Raw genomic sequence first — 17,609 nt, 5'->3', positions numbered from 1 at the left:
GCTTAAGAACCGTGGGACGAAAGGTCGTAAAATGGGGCAAAATTCACTTTAACCGTCTTAGCGACTGAAATTTTGGGCTCCGTTGCAGATGTAAGTCAAGGACTGTCCGTATGCTGGTATTTTCCTTATGAGATCTGGCAGACCTGCCAGAAAATTACTTCAACAGGAGCTAATCAGACTTTCAGTCCATTCACCGTTTCTCGACCTTAACAAACTCTTTTTAAGATGTGTGGACATTTCTAGAGTTGCTAAGGTCCAGAAACATTGGTCTAGCCAATACGGAAGGAGACTTTTGTGACTCTTCCTGTACAATTTCTAATGTCAGCCGTGTCTGGCTATGACACTCTGCCAGCATTCCGCCTGTTTATGACCCTGAAAGATAAAAACACACCAAGCCGATCAGGTGGAAAACTTATTTTTAATGGGGGAAATACCAGCTGGTTATCTATAGATGATGATGCTTCTTAGACTAGCAGTCCTCATTTCTTCCATAATTTTACCTTGTGCGTTTGCAGCACAAACAAGGATAAAGTCCAGAGCATCACTTTTTTATCTATTCTTCCAACAAGGTTGATTTTATACAGGAACACTGCTTATGGAGCCAAAAATGACAACGGTGAGCTTTAGGGAGCTGACATGGAGATATTTGACTCATTTTGGAGGGGAGAGTGACCCCCTCTTTTGTGAGACACCCTCCTTTAAAATTGCCCAGTGCGAACTGAGCACATAACACTCGTGTATAGCATGAGTAATGGTAGATAAAATTAATACAAAAAACCCCCAGTCAAGTTTATGTCTTGGCTTTAAAGGTGGACCTTGACTTACAACCAATTTGCTTAGCAACCAAAGGCCAGCGGCACTGGAAAAAGTAATTAAAAGGGGTCCATGCACTTAACCATTGCAGCATTCCCAGTCACGTAATCAAAACTGGGGTGCTTAGCAATTGTTGTAGATTTAGGGCAGTTGCCATTTGTGATTTTCCCAGCTGCCTTCCAACAAAAAAAGCAATGGGGGAAGCCTGATTTGCTTAATGACATTATTCACTTCACAACCGTGGCTTAACCGTGGCCAAATGATTGTAAAATTGGGCACAACTCAACCGCCTTGCTTAGCAAACAGAAATGTTGGTCCCAGTTGTTAAGTCAAGGGATACCTGTACTCAAAATGGTTTTATTTTTTCTTAAGCCCATTACTGACCTGCTTCTTATTTGCCACTGAAACCAGAATGAGGTTAAAAAAGGAAGGCCAAATTCAAATTTAGTTCACTTCCCGATCAGAAATACATTTTGTTTTTAATACCATGTACGTTCCTTGATTGGCAGACTTTCTCTCCAGGAAGCGAATGCATTGAAAATAAGATCTACTAGAACAGTGTTTCTCAACCTTGACAGTTTTAAGGCATGTGGACTTCAACTCCCAGAATTCCACAGCCAGCTGGAATTCTGGGAATTGAAGTCCATATGCCTTAAAATTGTCAAGGTTGAGAAACACTGCTCTAGCAGAAGGAGAAATAGGCTATCAAAAAGCATCACCAAAAAAAGTACCGTTCCTCACCAACCACCATTAGGACAGCAATTAGTTTTGAAGAATCCTCTAATCAACTTGATCTGGATTTGTTTCTAGACAATCATGCAAAACCTTACCAGCTCTATAGAGTAAGCAAGGATTGTTTCTCCCCCCTCCCCCCTCAAAAAAATTACACAATCTTGATACAGAGCTAAAATGATCTTTCTGGTTTGTGCTAACACCAACCAAAGACAGTGGCTTTTACATTTTCTATAATTAATTGCACATTCAGCAGTCTTAAAGAACTGTAAACAAAAATGGACATAATTGCACAGATATCCAAGAATAGATCTAAAATATTCTTCTTTCAAGAAGAAAGAAAACCCAAGACATTTCTGATCATCAGCAGAAACATGAGAATCATAGCCAACTAGGCGATGACTTGAAGTTAATTCTCACCAACACTCCTGATTTACACATTTACAAGTAAGTCATAACCCTGCGGTCAGATGTCACTAAGCCACAGGGAATTGGTTTGATGGCACATCGTGTGCTTAGAAAAACTTGTAACAGATCAGATGGATCTAAAAGGTCTTCAGGAGCACATCAACCATCACTTTCCATCAGTTGGGTTCTTCTCAGTCAACAGCAGTCCCCGGGCAGATGTGACCGATTAAAACTTCCATGAAATCACATCTAACAATACGAAACATCTCAATCCGTTACAAGCAGTCCAGAAGACGTTACTCCAACCGAATCTGGTCATCCAGAAACATCTGAAGGTCTTGCTCTGGTTTCTGCTTTAGACACAAGCAGCTGAACTTCTAAAGGCTGTTCTTGTGAACACCTGGGGACAGTCCGGTTGTGCTTGTCCAGTCTCTGCCATCAATACAACATTCAGAAAGCTTCACCTTGTGATCGGCACGAAATGCAAGATGTATCGCTTTGGACCAAGCTTTGGAGAGCTCTGAGGACTGTATCGGGCCAATGATCGGTGATCATCTTGGGGCTGATTAAAATACTACCAAAGGCAGTTTCTCTGGACCAGTTGGCTGAATACTTGACTTCAGAAAAGCACCAACTGCAAAAGAAGACAATGTCAATGCTGAATCTGAAGCCTTATTTAGAAATATTTAACTATGTTTTGTTCTCTCACAGGAATGCTTAGTAAGTCATCGGATTCTGGATATTGTTAATACTTGGGTGCAAAATTTTTCATGCCAACTTTGGCAAACCCGGGTTTCAACGGTAAAATGGGCCAGCCAAGAAGACCTGGAGAGTAAACCACTAGCAATACTTCAGTCAAGGAACTACCAACTCAGACCCACAGCTTAATCAAGGAACCATGGAAGCCACTTGTATATAAACAGAGATCAAATCCCCACTCCTTTCTAGCACTGATGAGGTTACCTAGCTGGGTAATGAAATGTCAGCAACAAAACAACCAAACTTAGAGAGCACCAGGAACCCCACAGTTCAACCCTAAGCTACAAATATTACCTTCTGTTAAGATCTAGAAGAGCTTCAAGTTGGAAACAAAAACAGATGCGCTCACTAGAACACAGAGACAGGCCCTTCACGCTAAAAACAAACAAGCAAGCACACCAACTGGGAAGCTTTGCAAAATACTACCCCTGGAACGCCTCCAAGCAATTTGTTTTGCACATTGCACAGAATGAAATTTGAAAAGAGTTTCCCAAGGGCAAAAGTTTATCACGGTCTCCTGGTGATCAACTCAAAGTCACCCAGCTGGCTTTCATAGCTAAGGCGGGACTAGAACTCACCGTCTCCTAGTAATGGGCCCAAAGTCACCCAGCTGGTTTTCATGACCAAGGTGGGACTAGAACTCACCATCTCCTGGTGATTGGCTCAAAATCACCCAGCTGGCTTTCATGGCTAAGGTGGGACTAGAACTCACCGTCTCCTAATAATGGGCCCAAAGTCACCCAGTTGGCTTTCATGGCTAAGGTGGGACTAGAACTCACCGTCTCCTAGTAATGGGCCCAAAGTCACCCAGCTGGTTTTCATGACCAAGGTGGGACTAGAACTCACCATCTCCTGGTGATTGGCTCAAAATCACCCAGCTGGCTTTTATGGCTAAGGTGGGACTAGAACTCACCGTCTCCTAGTAATGGGCCCAAAGTCACCCAGTTGGCTTTCAACGCTAAGGCGGGACTAGAACTCACCATCTCCTAGCAATTGGCCCAAAGTCACCCAGTTGGCTTCCATGGCTAAGGACTAGAACTAGAACTCACCATCCTGGTTTCTAAGCCAGCCCCTTAACCGCTCCACCAAACTGCCTGAGTATTTCTGCAGCTTTCCTCTTTTCGTGGGGCTTGAGGGGAGGGCTTCCCCCCCCAGCATCCAGGAGAAGACTTGAGAGACTACAAAGGGACACCCTGGCTGACGAACACGTAAACACAACCTACCCTTTTGTGCTGTGTTCTTCGACGATGTGGATGACTTTCCCAGGGAGAAACAATTGAGGATACTGAGGGCTGGATCCCAAAGGGGAATTGTCATCCAAACTTGTGTACAAAGGCGACTGCTGGGCCATCAAGTTCTCTTCGGCGAGGAGAGGCTGGGTCAAAGCATCCTGATTCCTGCGGTCCAGTTCTGTCGGAAAGTTATCAGGTTTTCCTCCAAAAACTTCGTACCAGCATCCATGCAAGAGAATCTGGTACTGAATGTTCGAGCAACAGACAGGACAAAAGGAACAGAGAAGGGAATGGTAAAAGAGTGGCATTTTATAAGATAAAATAAGCTTTATTGTCATTTTTTTTACTGTGGGCACAACGGCACACCTCAGAAATGAAATTTAGTTGCCCGCTCTCAAAGCGAAACCCATACATGACACACCCCTAAAACATCCTATGTACAACGTATGTATAGACCCACACCCCTACATATACAAAGCAAATAAATATTAAATACTGTCCATCTTGAATATATAACGGAAGGATCAGATTGCGGTAGCCCTTGACTTATGATGATTGCTTTAGCGACCGAAGTTACAACGGCCTTCCAAAAATGACTGGCAAGCAATTCTCAGTTATGACCATTGCAGAGTCCCCGGGGTCATGTAATCCAAAGGCATGTATTTATCACAGTTGCACTAGCCTGGGGTCATTGCAAGAGCCACTTGGGACCTTCCCAGCTAGTTTCCAACAAGCCAAGTGAACGTGGGAAGCCGGATCGACCAACTTTGTTTGGCCAAGTGGGATTAGGCCCCCAAGGAATTTTGTCAGGCCCCCAAATGCTTCTTGTTTTCCTTGCCTATGTGCTCTTGTTTTGGGGCCGGCCATTCTTCTGGGGGGGGGGAAGGGGGGGTATTGGCTTTCCCTTGGGATAACTTTCACTTTCCACCTTTCCTTCCCGCCTCTCTCCACTTGAGAAAAGAATGTGTCTCCCTTATCAGGGAGATGGTGGCAGAGAAACGAAAGAAGACCGCCAACTGTACCAGTTACCCCAACATCGTTGCCACCTGTGGATTGGCTGGATTTCAAATGAACATTATGACTCTGGGTGGGAGGAGGAATATTGGTAGTTTAACTATATTGTTTGTGCGGGATTTTCCCCAGATCTTGCTTTGACTTCCTTACTGTCACTAACCCCTAATAAAAGTTTCCTTTTGAGACGATACCTGTTTCAAGAGTTCTGCTTTTGTGGGTGGTTAACTCCTTACAGAATTTGTCTCCAGGTGCAGTAAGAGTAACAGCAGAAGAGGCTAAGAGCAATAGCTACCGCTGTGGTTATTCCCCCCCCCCATACATCTGGGCCATTAAAGTAAGAAACAGCCCGTTTTAGTTTTCCATCCCCAAAGCCCTGTTTAGAATAATTTACCTTGGGTTTGTTACAGTTGGCAACTATTCTAACGATTCTCTTTTTCAGCTCTTCCAAATTGAGCATGCTTAATCTGTTTCGGGCCCAACAGAAAGGAAAAAAAAAAAGAGAGAGATCCAAATTCAAGACAGGGCAAAATTCAGGAGGCTGATTTCAACACAAACGACACGTCGTCTCCTTACCTGGGAATGATGTCCTTTCCCACAATGACTGACACAATAAACTGCTTTGTGTAGTCTGCGAGGGATTTGCTGAAAAAGAATAACCGAGGGAAACAGGATTACGGTCGTTGATCTTCCACGACCAATATTGATAAAGACAAGTGTTCATTCGTGTATACAGGAGGTTCTTGAGTTGTGGCCACAGCTGAGCCCAAATTTTTCATTTCTGAGACTGTTGTTAAGTGGGTGTTTGCCCCATTTTGTGACCTTTCTAGCCACAGTTCTTAAGTGAATCACTGCAGTTGTTAAGCTAGTCACACGGTTGTTAAGTGAATCTGGCTTCCCCATTGGCTTTGCTTGTCAAAAGGTCATAAAAGGGATCACATGATCCCGGGACACTGCAACCGTCATAAATAGGAGTCAGTTGCCAGGAGTCTGAACTCTGATCATGTGACCCTGGGGATGCTGCAACGGTCGTAAGTGTGAAAAACGGTCATGTTATCTTTTTTCAGCGCCGTTGTAACTTGGAACTTGGAAATGAGCTGTTGTTAAGTCAGGGACTACCTGGACACATAATCCCCTTCTCTACTTTTTAGAAAGAAAGTTTAAAAAAAAAAACCCTCGTCTTTATTTCGTCCAGTATAAGATGGGGCAGAAAGATGCTTCCTGGGAAGCAACTTGACTTCAACAAGCTAGATGGATGACCTCGGGAACCCCCAGGTTGAATCCCAGCTCCACCTGGCGCCCTGACCTCTGCCCTGATGGATTTAGGATCTTCCGTGGAAAAGAACTTAACAGGATCCCAAAGGTGCTTTTTTTTTTTTTTCACGAGGCAACTGGACTTTCTTTCTTTTTCTCTTTGAAGACGTTTCGCTTCTCGTCCAAGAAGCTTCTTCGGCTCTGACTGGATGGGGAGGGGGGAAAAAAACAGGAAAAAAAAAACAGGAAAGTCCAGTTGCCTCGTGAAAAAGCACTTTTGGGAGAACTATGACCTGAATTATCTCCCCAGACGAAGTCAATGGGATCAACATGAAGGCAGGACAAGAAGCAACGGAACTAACCAAGGAGAGAAGCAACCTAGAACTAAGGAGGAATTTCCTGACAGTTAGAACAATTAACCAGTGGAACAACCTGCCTCCAGAAGCGGTGAATGCTCCAACACTGGAAGTCTTTAAGAAGAGACTGGACAGCCATGTCTAAAATGGTGTAGGGTTTCCTGCCTGAGCAGGGGGTTGGACTAGAATCTCAGGGGTCCTCAACCTTGGCAACTTTAAGACTTGTAGACTTCAAGTCCCAGTTGAAGTCCACAAGTCTTAAAGTTGCCAAGGTTGACCCCTAGACTAGATGACCTCCAAGGTCGCTTCCAACTTTATTATTATTATTATGGATCATCGCACAATAAGCCAGATGTTCAGACTGGATTTGGCATTTTGTCTACCTATCGAGTCCTTACCAAGGACCTTGAATAGGCAGATGTGGATTATTATTATTATATTATTATTATTAGCATCATCATCTTTTATTCATTAAATATGAACCTCAGTCAACTGAGCATTCAAATTGGCTGGCGCTGATGGTTGACATCAGCATCCTAGATGTCAACCAGGTACCTCCTTAAAATATAAGATGTTCCGAGTAGCGCAGTTTATTATTATTTATTAATTATTATTACATACCTCAATAAACCTCCAGGTGGAGAAAAAGCGTAACATCTCAGGTTGGGAAAAGAGTTTCTGAGCATGATGGACAAGATGGAGGCAACGCCCCCTCCTAAGCTGTGGCCAGCCACCACCAATTTATATTCCTGGGGGAGAGAGAACAAGCAAGGAGAAAAGCAGAAATCCCCACGGGAAGCAGAGCCAACCCAGAGAGACAGGTGGAGTCCCAAACACCACAACTTACAGGTGCGATGCCGAGCGCCTGGTTCAAAATCCCATCGTTTACCAGTCTCCTATAAATGTAATTGGCAGCCTGGGTTATCCCCTATAAGGGAAAACGGTAGAGGTTAGCAGCCCTTGTTGAGACCACGCTTGCAAGTACAGATAGTCCTCAAATTACAACCAGAATTTCAGTCGCTAAGCAAGGCAGTTGTTGAGCAACTCCTGCCTGATTTTACGACCTTTTTTTGCTGCGGTTCTTAAGCGAATCATTATTGGTAAGTTGGGCATTCAATCCGGCTTCTCCCACCGATTTTGCTTGTCGGAATTATTGCTTGTAAATTCAAACGGTCACTAAACAAATGATGGTAAGTTACTACCTGTAATGAAGTAACTAGCTTCCTCAACTTACATCCAGTGGTGGGATTCTGCCAGTTCACACTACGGCAAAACCAGTAGCTAATTTTTTATTGCCCAGGCCCAGAATGGACTTCCAGAAGTGGCATCCATGCAGAGAACCGGTTGTTCACATATTTGAATCCTACCACTGCTTACATCCCCATCCCATAACTTATTAGTAGTACAGCCTACTAGTTCGTTCAGGAAGACATTACTCCACGTCCTGCTACTATCTGAGTGGCATTGAGGGTATTACAGACAGTCCTCAACTTACAGTCGTTTGTTTAGTGACCAGATTTACAACTTACCCCTTGCTTCCCAGTCATCATAAGTCAATTGACTACCTGTAGGCCCAATACAATACGCCCTTTTCAAGGACGGCATCCAGCCCCTGAAGCTATCTCATGAGGTTCCTCTCTCCGTGTAACTTTATGGACTAGCAACATTTAATTTTCTTCAGAGGAGTACCGCAGCATGCCACGGTTGGGCAAATCATAACTGACCGAGCTTTATCGACCCCCCCCCCCCCGGGCTCAGAGATTTGCCCATATTAATATTCTGCGTTATTGATTTGTTCTTATAAAGATTACTGGTGGGCTTAAGGTTTCTAACTGAGGCCAGGAACGTGAGATAGAAGTACATCAAAACAACAGCGGGCAACTAGCCAAACGGCCCTTTGGCGACTCTCAAGTCAATAACAGTTCTAAAAATATTTGCCAACCTTATGAACAAGGCCATTTTCCAGGACATCTTCAAGAGTTAAGCTTTCGCAGTCTGCCGAAAGGTCCGTGAGGATATCCTAAATGCAATAATAAAAATAAAATAAAAAACATATCAGGTCACAAATCTTCTTTGCCTGTCAGACAGATGCAAGATTATTGTTGCAATTGATGTGAGCGGCGTATTCCTTATTGACTTGCTTCACAAAGCCAATCAGGTCCCATCATTTTCTGGGTTCTAAATATGTACGAGCCAAACTTGAAAAGATTCCATAAGCAAAATCTTAAGTCATAATTATATCACACGAGCCACACGCAGGAAGATTACCTCACACGATAAAGTTCCTCTCACGGCTACCACGATGGCTTCTTTTTGATGATCCAAGGCCACGAAGAAAGGTATCTCAAAAATCTGAAAGCACAAGCATCAGAGGATAAAAAGAAGAGTTATTTTAAGGCTGGGCTCTTCTGATAGTCCGTTCAGCCCTGAAGGCTATCAGATGACAACCCTATCTAGGCAAGATGACAGTCTGCTTATGGGAGCTTGGTTGTTCTCTTGCAGACATCTCATGATCCAAGTAGGTAATATCATCAGTGCTAAAAAGGGGTTGGGATTCATGGGGAGGAGGAAGAGGAAGAGAAAGAAAGAAGGACTATGGGGTCATCAAAGCTCTCTGCGCTTGGTTGTTCTCTTGCAGACATTTCATGACCCAACTAGGTAATATCGTCAGTGTTAGAAGGGATTAAGATTTGCTTTCATTTTATATACTAGATTTAATTAATTTGGTTTCACTAACTGCTGGGCTCTCAACTAGCATGCCAATGTGACTCAGAGGCTTGCTAGAGATGGCTTCGAACGACTTACTTTATTGTGTAAGCTGATGTGGATGAAATCTCGGTTCTGCAGGCCCGTGGTCTGGAGGATGGACCCAAAATGCATGTTAAGGTAATCACTGCCGATAATCTCCGTCTGCTCTGGGCTGTTTCTGCAACTAAAAAAACCAAGAAAGAAACCGAAAACAGCCATTAATCTTCCCATTTTTACAGTTCTTCAGCAACCCCTTCCTCTATGTCACACACACAATGTGTAGAATTGGCACACATTCTGCTTTTGTCGACCTACCAGAACCCTCTCAGTTTGCAGAGGCCCGTGAAAGGATTCACCATGACGTAGTAAGGCCAGCCATACGCAGCTGCTGCAAACTTCATATAATGAGCCGCGTTCTCCAGTTCAACCTCCAACTCGGCCTGTGAAAGAGACGATTTCACGGCCTTTATGTGGATTCAGTCAGCAAACCTGCAGTTGTTAAGCGAACTCACGGTTCTTAAGTGAACCCTTTGCCCGCTAGGGCAGGTTTTCCCCCCCGAAAACTGGAAGTGAAGTGCCGCTTTTCAGAAGCGCTGTCACAAAATGAAGTCACGTGACCGTAAATGGGGCTGTGTTGCCGAGCACCCCAAGTTTGGTCATATAAGTGCAGAGGGTCCCCCAACTTGTGAGATAGGCAGCAAGCAAATTTAATAAGTGACAAAATGAAATAAAACAATAAAATAAATAATAACTAAAATTATTAAAATGAAATAAAGCAATATATTGAAATAAAATAATAAAATTAAATAATAAAATAAAATAAATAAAATATTAAAATAAAATAACGAAACAATATATTAAAAAATAATGAAAATAATAAAATAAAATAATGAAATAAAATAAAATAATAAAATAATATATTAAAATAATGAAAATAAAATAAAATGAAATAATTAATAAAAAATAGAATAAAATAATATATTAAAATAAAATAAAATAAATAAAATATTAAAATAAAATAGCAAAATAATATATTAAAAATAAAATAATGAAATAAAATAATAAAATATTAAAATAAAATAAATAAAATAATGAAATAAAATAATATATTAAAAATAAAATAAAATAATGAAATAAAATAATAACAAAATAAATATAAAATATAAAATAATAAAAAACTGTTGGAACTTCAAACCTGGGTCCTAAGTAGCCCAAAAGGAGATCTGCTATAATTTCAAACGGTCGCTAAGTCGCCAGAGGACTATCTGGGCTTCCGTCATGTGCACCAAAAGGGCGGGGTGTGCAGGTACAAAACGGCACCAGCGCAGACCTGCTGGAACGGATGCAAGAGACTTACTGCAGGAGGCGACGGGGGCTGAGTTAAAACTTCATCCGGGTCTTTTGAATGTTCGACCTTATCCTGCTCCTGGTGAAGCAGAGTTAGGCCTGCAGCTATGTCGCTTGGCACTAAATCGGTGTCCTGCAGAGAGAGAGAGAGAGAGAGAGAAGGACAAATCAATCCACATTTATCTGGAAAACCAGAGAATCAGGCTGAAAAAGTCAGGGTGGGTGCATAATTATGGCTCCTTATTCAAAATACTCAGAGCTGAACAATCTCCGTCTTTGTCCCTCGCCTTGCCCTGCTTATTTTTACGGTCTGATTTCTTTTTTCCGGCTACGCAAATTAAAAAAGCATTTTACTACTTCTCCAGTGCTGTACTATACATCACTGTGGGCAATTTAACAACTATAAACATGGGTACAAGATGTTTCACGATGAGGTCCGGATCACAGCGTTAACAAAAAGGTGTAAAAAAAAAAAGAAATCATGATGGGATTTCCAGAACTCATATATCTGTTAACATACATTCAATCGGGAAAAAGCTGCCTAAAATCCTTCAAAAATTTGGACACCAGCAATGGGAACTCAAACAAACATTTTTGCGCCAACAGTGGGAGCTGGAATCTAATCTTTCTCAACTTAGGACTACAATGGAGACTGCCGTTCCCATTGCTAAACAAGGTGGTTGTTAATCAAGTCACACACAATTTTATGCCCAGGTTGTTAAGCAAATCGCTGCAGTTGTTAAATGAATCATTTGGTCGTTAAGTGAATCCAGTCCCCCCCCCTTGACTTTGTCAGAAGCCAGCTGGGAATGGCAATCACATGACCCGGGACAGTGAAGCCATATCTATAATAATAATAATAATAATAATAATAACAACAATCTGCCATAATAATAACAACAACAATGTTGGAAGGGACCTTGGAGGTCATCTAGTCCAACCCCCTGCTCAGGCAGAAAACCCTATACCATTTCAGACAAATGGCTGTCCAGTCTCTTCTTAAAAACTTCCAGTGTTGGAGCATTCACCGCTTCTGGAGGCAGGTTGTTCCACTGGTTAATTGTTCTGTCAGGAAGTTTCTCCTTAGTTCTAGGTTGCTTCTCTCCTTGATGAGTTTCCATCCATTGCTTCTTGTCCTGTCTTCAGGGGCTTTGGAGAATAGCTTGACTCTCCCCTCTTTTTTGCGAAAGCCCCTCAAATATTGGAATACTGCTCTCATGTCCCCCCTCTTCATCAAACTAGACATGATCAGTGACAGTTGCTAAGTGTGAAATAACTTTTACCAGTGGTGCTGTAAGTTCGAACGGTCACTAAATGAATGATCGTTAAGTCGAGGACTACGATGTAGTTCATTCTGCTCTCCCAGAGTTTCAGAGCGAGCATAAAGACAAAACCACAATCAAGGCCTGACGTCTTACCGAGAAGTAGGAACTAAAAAGTTCGGCGATGCTCGTAAAAGCCACGCGGTGATCGTCATTTTGCATAATGCAACAACACAACAACCGGATTCTTTTTTCCCAGACGCGGGTGGCCCTCTTCTTGAGGTTGAAGAACAGCTGCTCGGACTGGCTGCTCTCCAGATTGCGACTGGCGTAGTCAGCCAGGTAGACCGACTTCCTTCCAAGAGGATCGAAGAAAATGAAAACTGCCACCACGGTGAAGACGATGATCACCCAGCTGACAGGAAGAACGGAGGAGAAATTCCATAAAAACCAAGGAGACATCATTGCCTGCAACGCTTGTAGCTCTTGAAGCTTCCCCCAGATTCTGCTGCCAAAATACGATGGCACCTAAAGTAACAACTCAAGGTCCACCACTCTACGATGAATGTCTATGGGATATGTCTAGTGTAATGAGAAGAAGGAACTAGGGGTGACGTGACAGCAGTGTTCTAAATATTTGAGAGGCGGCCACAAAGATGAGGAGGTCAATCTAATTTCCAAAGCGCCTGAAGGCAGGACAAGAAGCAACAGATGGAAACTAATCAAGGAGAGAAGCAACCTAGAACTAAGGAGAAACTTCCTGACAGTTAGAACAATTAACTAGTGGAACAACCTGCCTCCAGAAGTTGTGAATGCTCCAACACTAGAAGTTGTTAAGAAGAGACTGGACAGCCATTTGTCTGAAATGGGATAGGGTCTCCTGCTTGAGTAGGGGGTTGGACTAGAAGATCTCCAAGGTCCCTTCCAACTCTGTTATTCTATTATTCTGGGTCAGCCTATTTTCCAAAGCGCCTGAAGGCAGGAGAAGAAGCAACGGATGGAAACTAATCAAGGAGAGAAGCAACCTGGAACTGAGGAGAAACTTGCTGACATTCAGAACAATTAATAAGTGGAACAACTGAAAAAGAAAAGGACCAGGGGGTGACATGACAGCAGTATTCCAGTATTTGGAAAATATCCAGTTGTATCCCAAGCAGCTGAGTACCCCTATTTAGAATGCCATATAGCCAGCCCCGCTCTCTAGCGACAGAAGGCAGAACAGCCTCACCTGACAATAACAGTCCCCAAAATGGCGTCGATCATAGCTCTTTCGCAGTTTGCTCGGTTGTTGGCTATCCACACCGTTCCAACCACAGCCCAGACCAGCTCTGGGACGTAGAGAGCCAGACGGACATACAGAAGCTTGGGAAGGGATTTCCTTGGACCGGGATTGGAAATAGTTCCTGGAAAAGAGAGTCACTTGACTTAACGAGCTAGAAAAACGACGGCCATGGCTGGTTTTATTTTAGACTGTTTATTTGTTTCATGTTTGTTAAAGATTAGAACATCACCTTCAACATTTCAGAACAGAAAGAGGTTCCCTTCCTATGGATCTATTGACAATGTGCCATCTGCAAGCAGTCCTTGGTTTACAACAGCTTGTTTAGTGACTGTTCAACATTTCAACGGCAGTAGGAAAAGTGCCTTACGACCCTTGCAGCATCCCCAGGGTCACGTGATCAAAATTTGGACACTTGGCAACTCACTCCTATTTAGGACGGTCGCAGTGTCCCGGGGTCACGTGATCCCCTTTTGTTCTGACCAGCAAAGTCAATCGGGGAAGCCAGATTCACTTAACAACCGTGTTACTAACTGAACAGCTGCAGTGATTCACTCAGCAACTAAGATAAGATAACCTTTATTGTCATTTGTTTTACTGTGGGCACAACGGCACACATCAAAAATGAAATTTAGTTGCCCGCTCTCAAAGTGACACACATACATGACACACACCTAAACATACTATACACAACATATGTATAGACCCACATCCCTACATATACGTAGCAAATAAATATGAAATATTGTCCATCTTGAATATATAACGGAAGGAGGAAGCTTGAGAGTTCGCAAGGTTAATGCTGTAGGAAATGAAACTCTGGCTGAATCTGGATACCACGGAGACCCCTCCTCCCATAAGGGAACAAGGAAAACAGGTCGTGAAGAGGGTGTGTAGTGTCCCAGATAATCTTACGGACCCTGCTCAAGCAGCGCCTCTGTGCTATGTCCTGGATGGGAGGGAGGGAACTGCCAATAATCTTTTCGGCCATTCTCACTACTCTCATAAAATGGGGCAAAACTCATTTAGCAACAGAAATTTCAGGCTCAATTGTGGTCATAACTTGACGACTACCTGTAGTTGGTGTCGTATCTTAGTTACCACATAGAAGATCAGTTTCCTAGATAAGAATGTAGGTAAAGAAATTCCTAGACTATACGTATGTGCTACAAAATTATAACACAGGTGTGTACGCGCGTCTGTCTGTTTACAATTATAATTACCGCTTGGGCAGACAGATGGCTGTGCTAAGCAGCTTCTTGGTGTGACTTTTGTATGACTGATGCTCAAGCCCGACACTACAGTGGATTTTCTCGATCCAAAAGCTAACGCAGAAAGCAAATTACCTTGCATGCTGGTGTATATAACAGATGACAAAGCAGCTACGATGAACGCCAAGAGGATAAGGAGGATGAGAAGGTAGTTATTCAGCAGAACACTTCCGGTGCAGTTAAAGTGTCCTTTGTGTATAGAATACAAAACCAAAATTCCGATCCACCTGAGAAAAAAAAGAAGAATGGATGGATGGATGGATGGATGGATGAAAGGAAGGAAGGAAAGAGAGAGAGAGAGAGAGAGAAAGAAAGGAAAGAGGAAGAAAGAAAGAGGGAAGGAAGAAAGGAAGGAGAATGAAGGAAGGAAAAGAAAGAAAGAAAATAAAGAGGAAGAAAGGAAGGAAAAGAAAGAAAGAAAGAAAGAAAGAAAGAGAAAGAAACAATCACCCAGAACATTCTCAACAGAAGTATTTTCAGAAGATGCAGCTACTTTCCACTAAAAGTCGAATCACAAAGGGTTTCACAAAATCACAATATGTTCTACAGGCCTCCTTTGCACAATGGCTCCTACAAGCCTCTTTCGTTGAGGTCTCCACTCTAAGCAGCTACAGAAATGAGGTTCATCCTGAAAGCGATGGAGCCAAGTCACCCTCCTTGATATTGTTATGCAAAGAGTCTTGGCCAAGTTTGAAGATTACAACTCAGCTTCCTAAATCCTGGAGGCCTACCACCCATACAGTGGTGACAGTGTAAGAGCCTTACGGGTTGTGGCTGAAATCCTCTCCCTTTTGTGTTTACTAGGGGAACGTTTAAGGTGGGTATGAAAGAGAGGGTAGAAAAGGCCAACGTTCAACCACAATTAGGTGCCCATCACAGGATGGATCACTTTCCAAACATCCACGGGAGCTGAGCTGTTCTAATCTACGGCCTACCTCCGAGAACAGGGATCTTACCAGGTCACTCTGATGAACAATTCAAAGGTTCCAGGGAAGACAAAATCATCACTTCCAATGCCCCAACGCCGGCCAAAGAACACCAACCCGGGCATAGCGGAAATTGAGCGGCAATTCTTCTACCACTGTAGGAGAACAAGGAGATGCAACACCAGGTGAGGCCTTTCTTTCCAAGGCAAAACAAGAAACTCTGAGCCTATTTGCTTAAAAACATTTTTATGTATTTGTCTTAATGGGTTTTACAGAAAAAAATTGAGAAAAGACGCCAAAAGCAATCGCAGCTAGAAAAGGAAATACAACGTTATCTTGGTACTCAATGGCCTTGAAACTCATCAAATTTGGTACTCAATGCATTTTGAGCTGAACGTTTTGTCCCGGAACTCATTGGTACTCAACGCACAAGCTAGAACTTGCCAGTGTGGGCTGCCTTGTGACTCACTACATTATTCCTTATGGGAAATTTTTATTTGGTAGTCACCAGTCAAAGCTGGTAGTCACCAGCTTTGTTGGCTGAGGAATTCTGGGAATTGAAGTCCACAAGTCTTAAAGTTGCCAAGGTTGAGAACCCCTGCTCTAGAACGTCTCCAGCAGGTGCCACCCAAGCTTCAAGTGATGAAGGATATCTACTGTTGTTCTAGAGGACAGATCATCTCATTGCTTAACAGCTGTCACAGTTAGCCTGACCCTTTGGATATGTTTGGGCTTTCTCAACCTCCTTCCTGCTCTTCAAGCCCAAGCTTCTTGAGCACACCCTGAGCATTGACCATTGAGATTGCCATCTCCTGCTTTCAGCTTGATTGGTTGCACCTTCCAAAGAAGCTTTGGTGAAGAGTTTTAAGAGACCTCTTCTGTTTTTCATGGCCACCACATACGTTCTCAAGAACTTTTTTGGTAGCACCATAAAAAACGGAATATTTATCAACTGTTGGACAGTTGAAGGAGATAGGTGTAAGAGAGGACAGCTTCGTGCCTTCTACATGTTTTGGACAAAACCCATATAGGTCTTTATCACCACCTAAGCTGACCAAGACTGACAGGAACAAAACAGGTAAACACTGAGCTAGCATTGTTGTTGTTCGTTGCAAAGTCGTGTCCGACCCATCGCAACTCCATGGACAATGTTCCTCCAGGCCTTCCTGTCCTCTACCGTCTTCTGGAGTCCATTTAAGCTCACGCCTACTGTTTCAGGGACTCCATCCAGCCACCTCATTCTGTCGTCCTCTTCTTCTTTTGCCCTCAGTCTTTCCCACCATCAGGCTCTTCTCCAGGGAATCCTTCCTTCTCATTAGGTGGCCAAAGTACTTGAGTTTCAACTTCAGGATCTGGCCTTCTAAAGAGCAGTTGGGGTTGATCTCCTCTAGGACTGACCGGTTTGATTGTCTTGCAGTCCAGGGGACTCACAAGAGTCTTCTCCAGTACCAGAGTTCAAAGGCACTCCGCCTTTCTTATGGTCCAACTTTCACAGCCATACATGAGCTAGCTTACCTGCTACTAATCTATGAAGCATGCATGACTGTCACCATGATGTCCCGCAAAGCCTCCCATCATCAACAAAGGTGGCCAGAAGCGCATCTGGGTCAAGGGTTTAAGGCTGTTTTAAATCAGCCTTAAGTTTGGACAAACTTCTGCTTTTTTCCTGGGGGGGGGGACAATTCGTCCTTTCAAGAACAAGCCTTCCCAGTCCTGTCCCCCTTCTTCAACATGGGGGCGCTCCCAGAAGCCCCCCCTCAAAGCTTTTCCCCCACTTTTGCAAGCTTTCCCTTCCCGCCCCCAAAAGACCCATGTCCCCCACCTCCTTCCACGCCCCCCCATACCCGACCCCTTCCTGTACCCCTTGCCAATCTCTTCCCCCTAGCAGGAAAGTCCTCTCCCCAGTCCGGGCCTTTGCAAAAACCAAGGACCCTCCCCCTTCCCAACTCGTTGGACCTCCCTATTTCCAGCCCCCCGGCCCCGGGCTTGCAACCCACCTGTCCGGCTTTGCACCCTCCGCGATCAGCGCCTTCGCTGCAAAAGCCAGACGCCTCGCGCCGCACCGGAGTCAGGAGGCCGTGACGTCACTCCAGGATCCCCGGGCCGACTGTTCTTTTGGCTGTTTTGGTGGCCTCTTCCGGAGTGGCGCATGCGTAGAGCTTTCCTTTGCCCTATCGGCGCCCCGGCTGAGCGGGGTTGGAAGGAAGGAGC

At 43.7% G+C, this 17,609-nt stretch overlaps 1 protein-coding gene across 1 annotated transcript; it reads right to left on the bottom strand.

Annotated features, from left to right (window-relative positions):
* Positions 1–399: 399 nt before the first annotated feature.
* Positions 400–17,576, bottom strand: DAGLB (diacylglycerol lipase beta). The gene is made up of 16 exons (XM_039360762.1): positions 17,396–17,576; positions 15,429–15,553; positions 14,548–14,699; positions 13,151–13,325; positions 12,079–12,337; positions 10,671–10,793; positions 9,629–9,753; positions 9,371–9,497; positions 8,834–8,917; positions 8,508–8,585; positions 7,413–7,493; positions 7,187–7,314; positions 5,532–5,600; positions 5,350–5,422; positions 3,936–4,189; positions 400–2,587 (listed from the first exon to the last, which is right to left on the bottom strand). Exons 2-16 carry the CDS (start codon positions 15,521–15,523, stop codon positions 2,404–2,406), a joined length of 2,007 nt encoding a protein of 668 aa, XP_039216696.1. The 5' UTR covers positions 15,524–15,553; positions 17,396–17,576; the 3' UTR covers positions 400–2,403.
* Positions 17,577–17,609: the final 33 nt, after the last annotated feature.

This window comes from Crotalus tigris, unplaced genomic scaffold (genome assembly GCF_016545835.1).
Source record: "Crotalus tigris isolate CLP2741 ecotype Arizona unplaced genomic scaffold, ASM1654583v1 scf7180000019173.45859301935:6455823, whole genome shotgun sequence".
NCBI classification, from domain to species: Eukaryota; Metazoa; Chordata; class Lepidosauria; order Squamata; family Viperidae; genus Crotalus; species Crotalus tigris.
The sequence above is the reverse complement of the archived record's forward strand: the minus strand, read 5'-3'. Positions and strand labels throughout refer to the sequence as shown.

Excerpts from the sequence above, each read along its gene's own strand:
- DAGLB (XM_039360762.1), bottom strand. The coding sequence starts at position 15,523 with ATGCCCGGGTTGGTGTTCTTTGGCCGGCGTTGGGGCATTGGAAGTGAT. Across the intron at positions 7,494-8,507 it reads AAAATGGCCTTGTTCATAAG|GGGATAACCCAGGCTGCCAA; the intron begins GTTGGCAAATAT and ends TTTCCCTTATAG. Across the intron at positions 5,601-7,186 it reads CCACCTGGAGGTTTATTGAG|CAAATCCCTCGCAGACTACA; the intron begins GTATGTAATAAT and ends ATTCTTTTTCAG.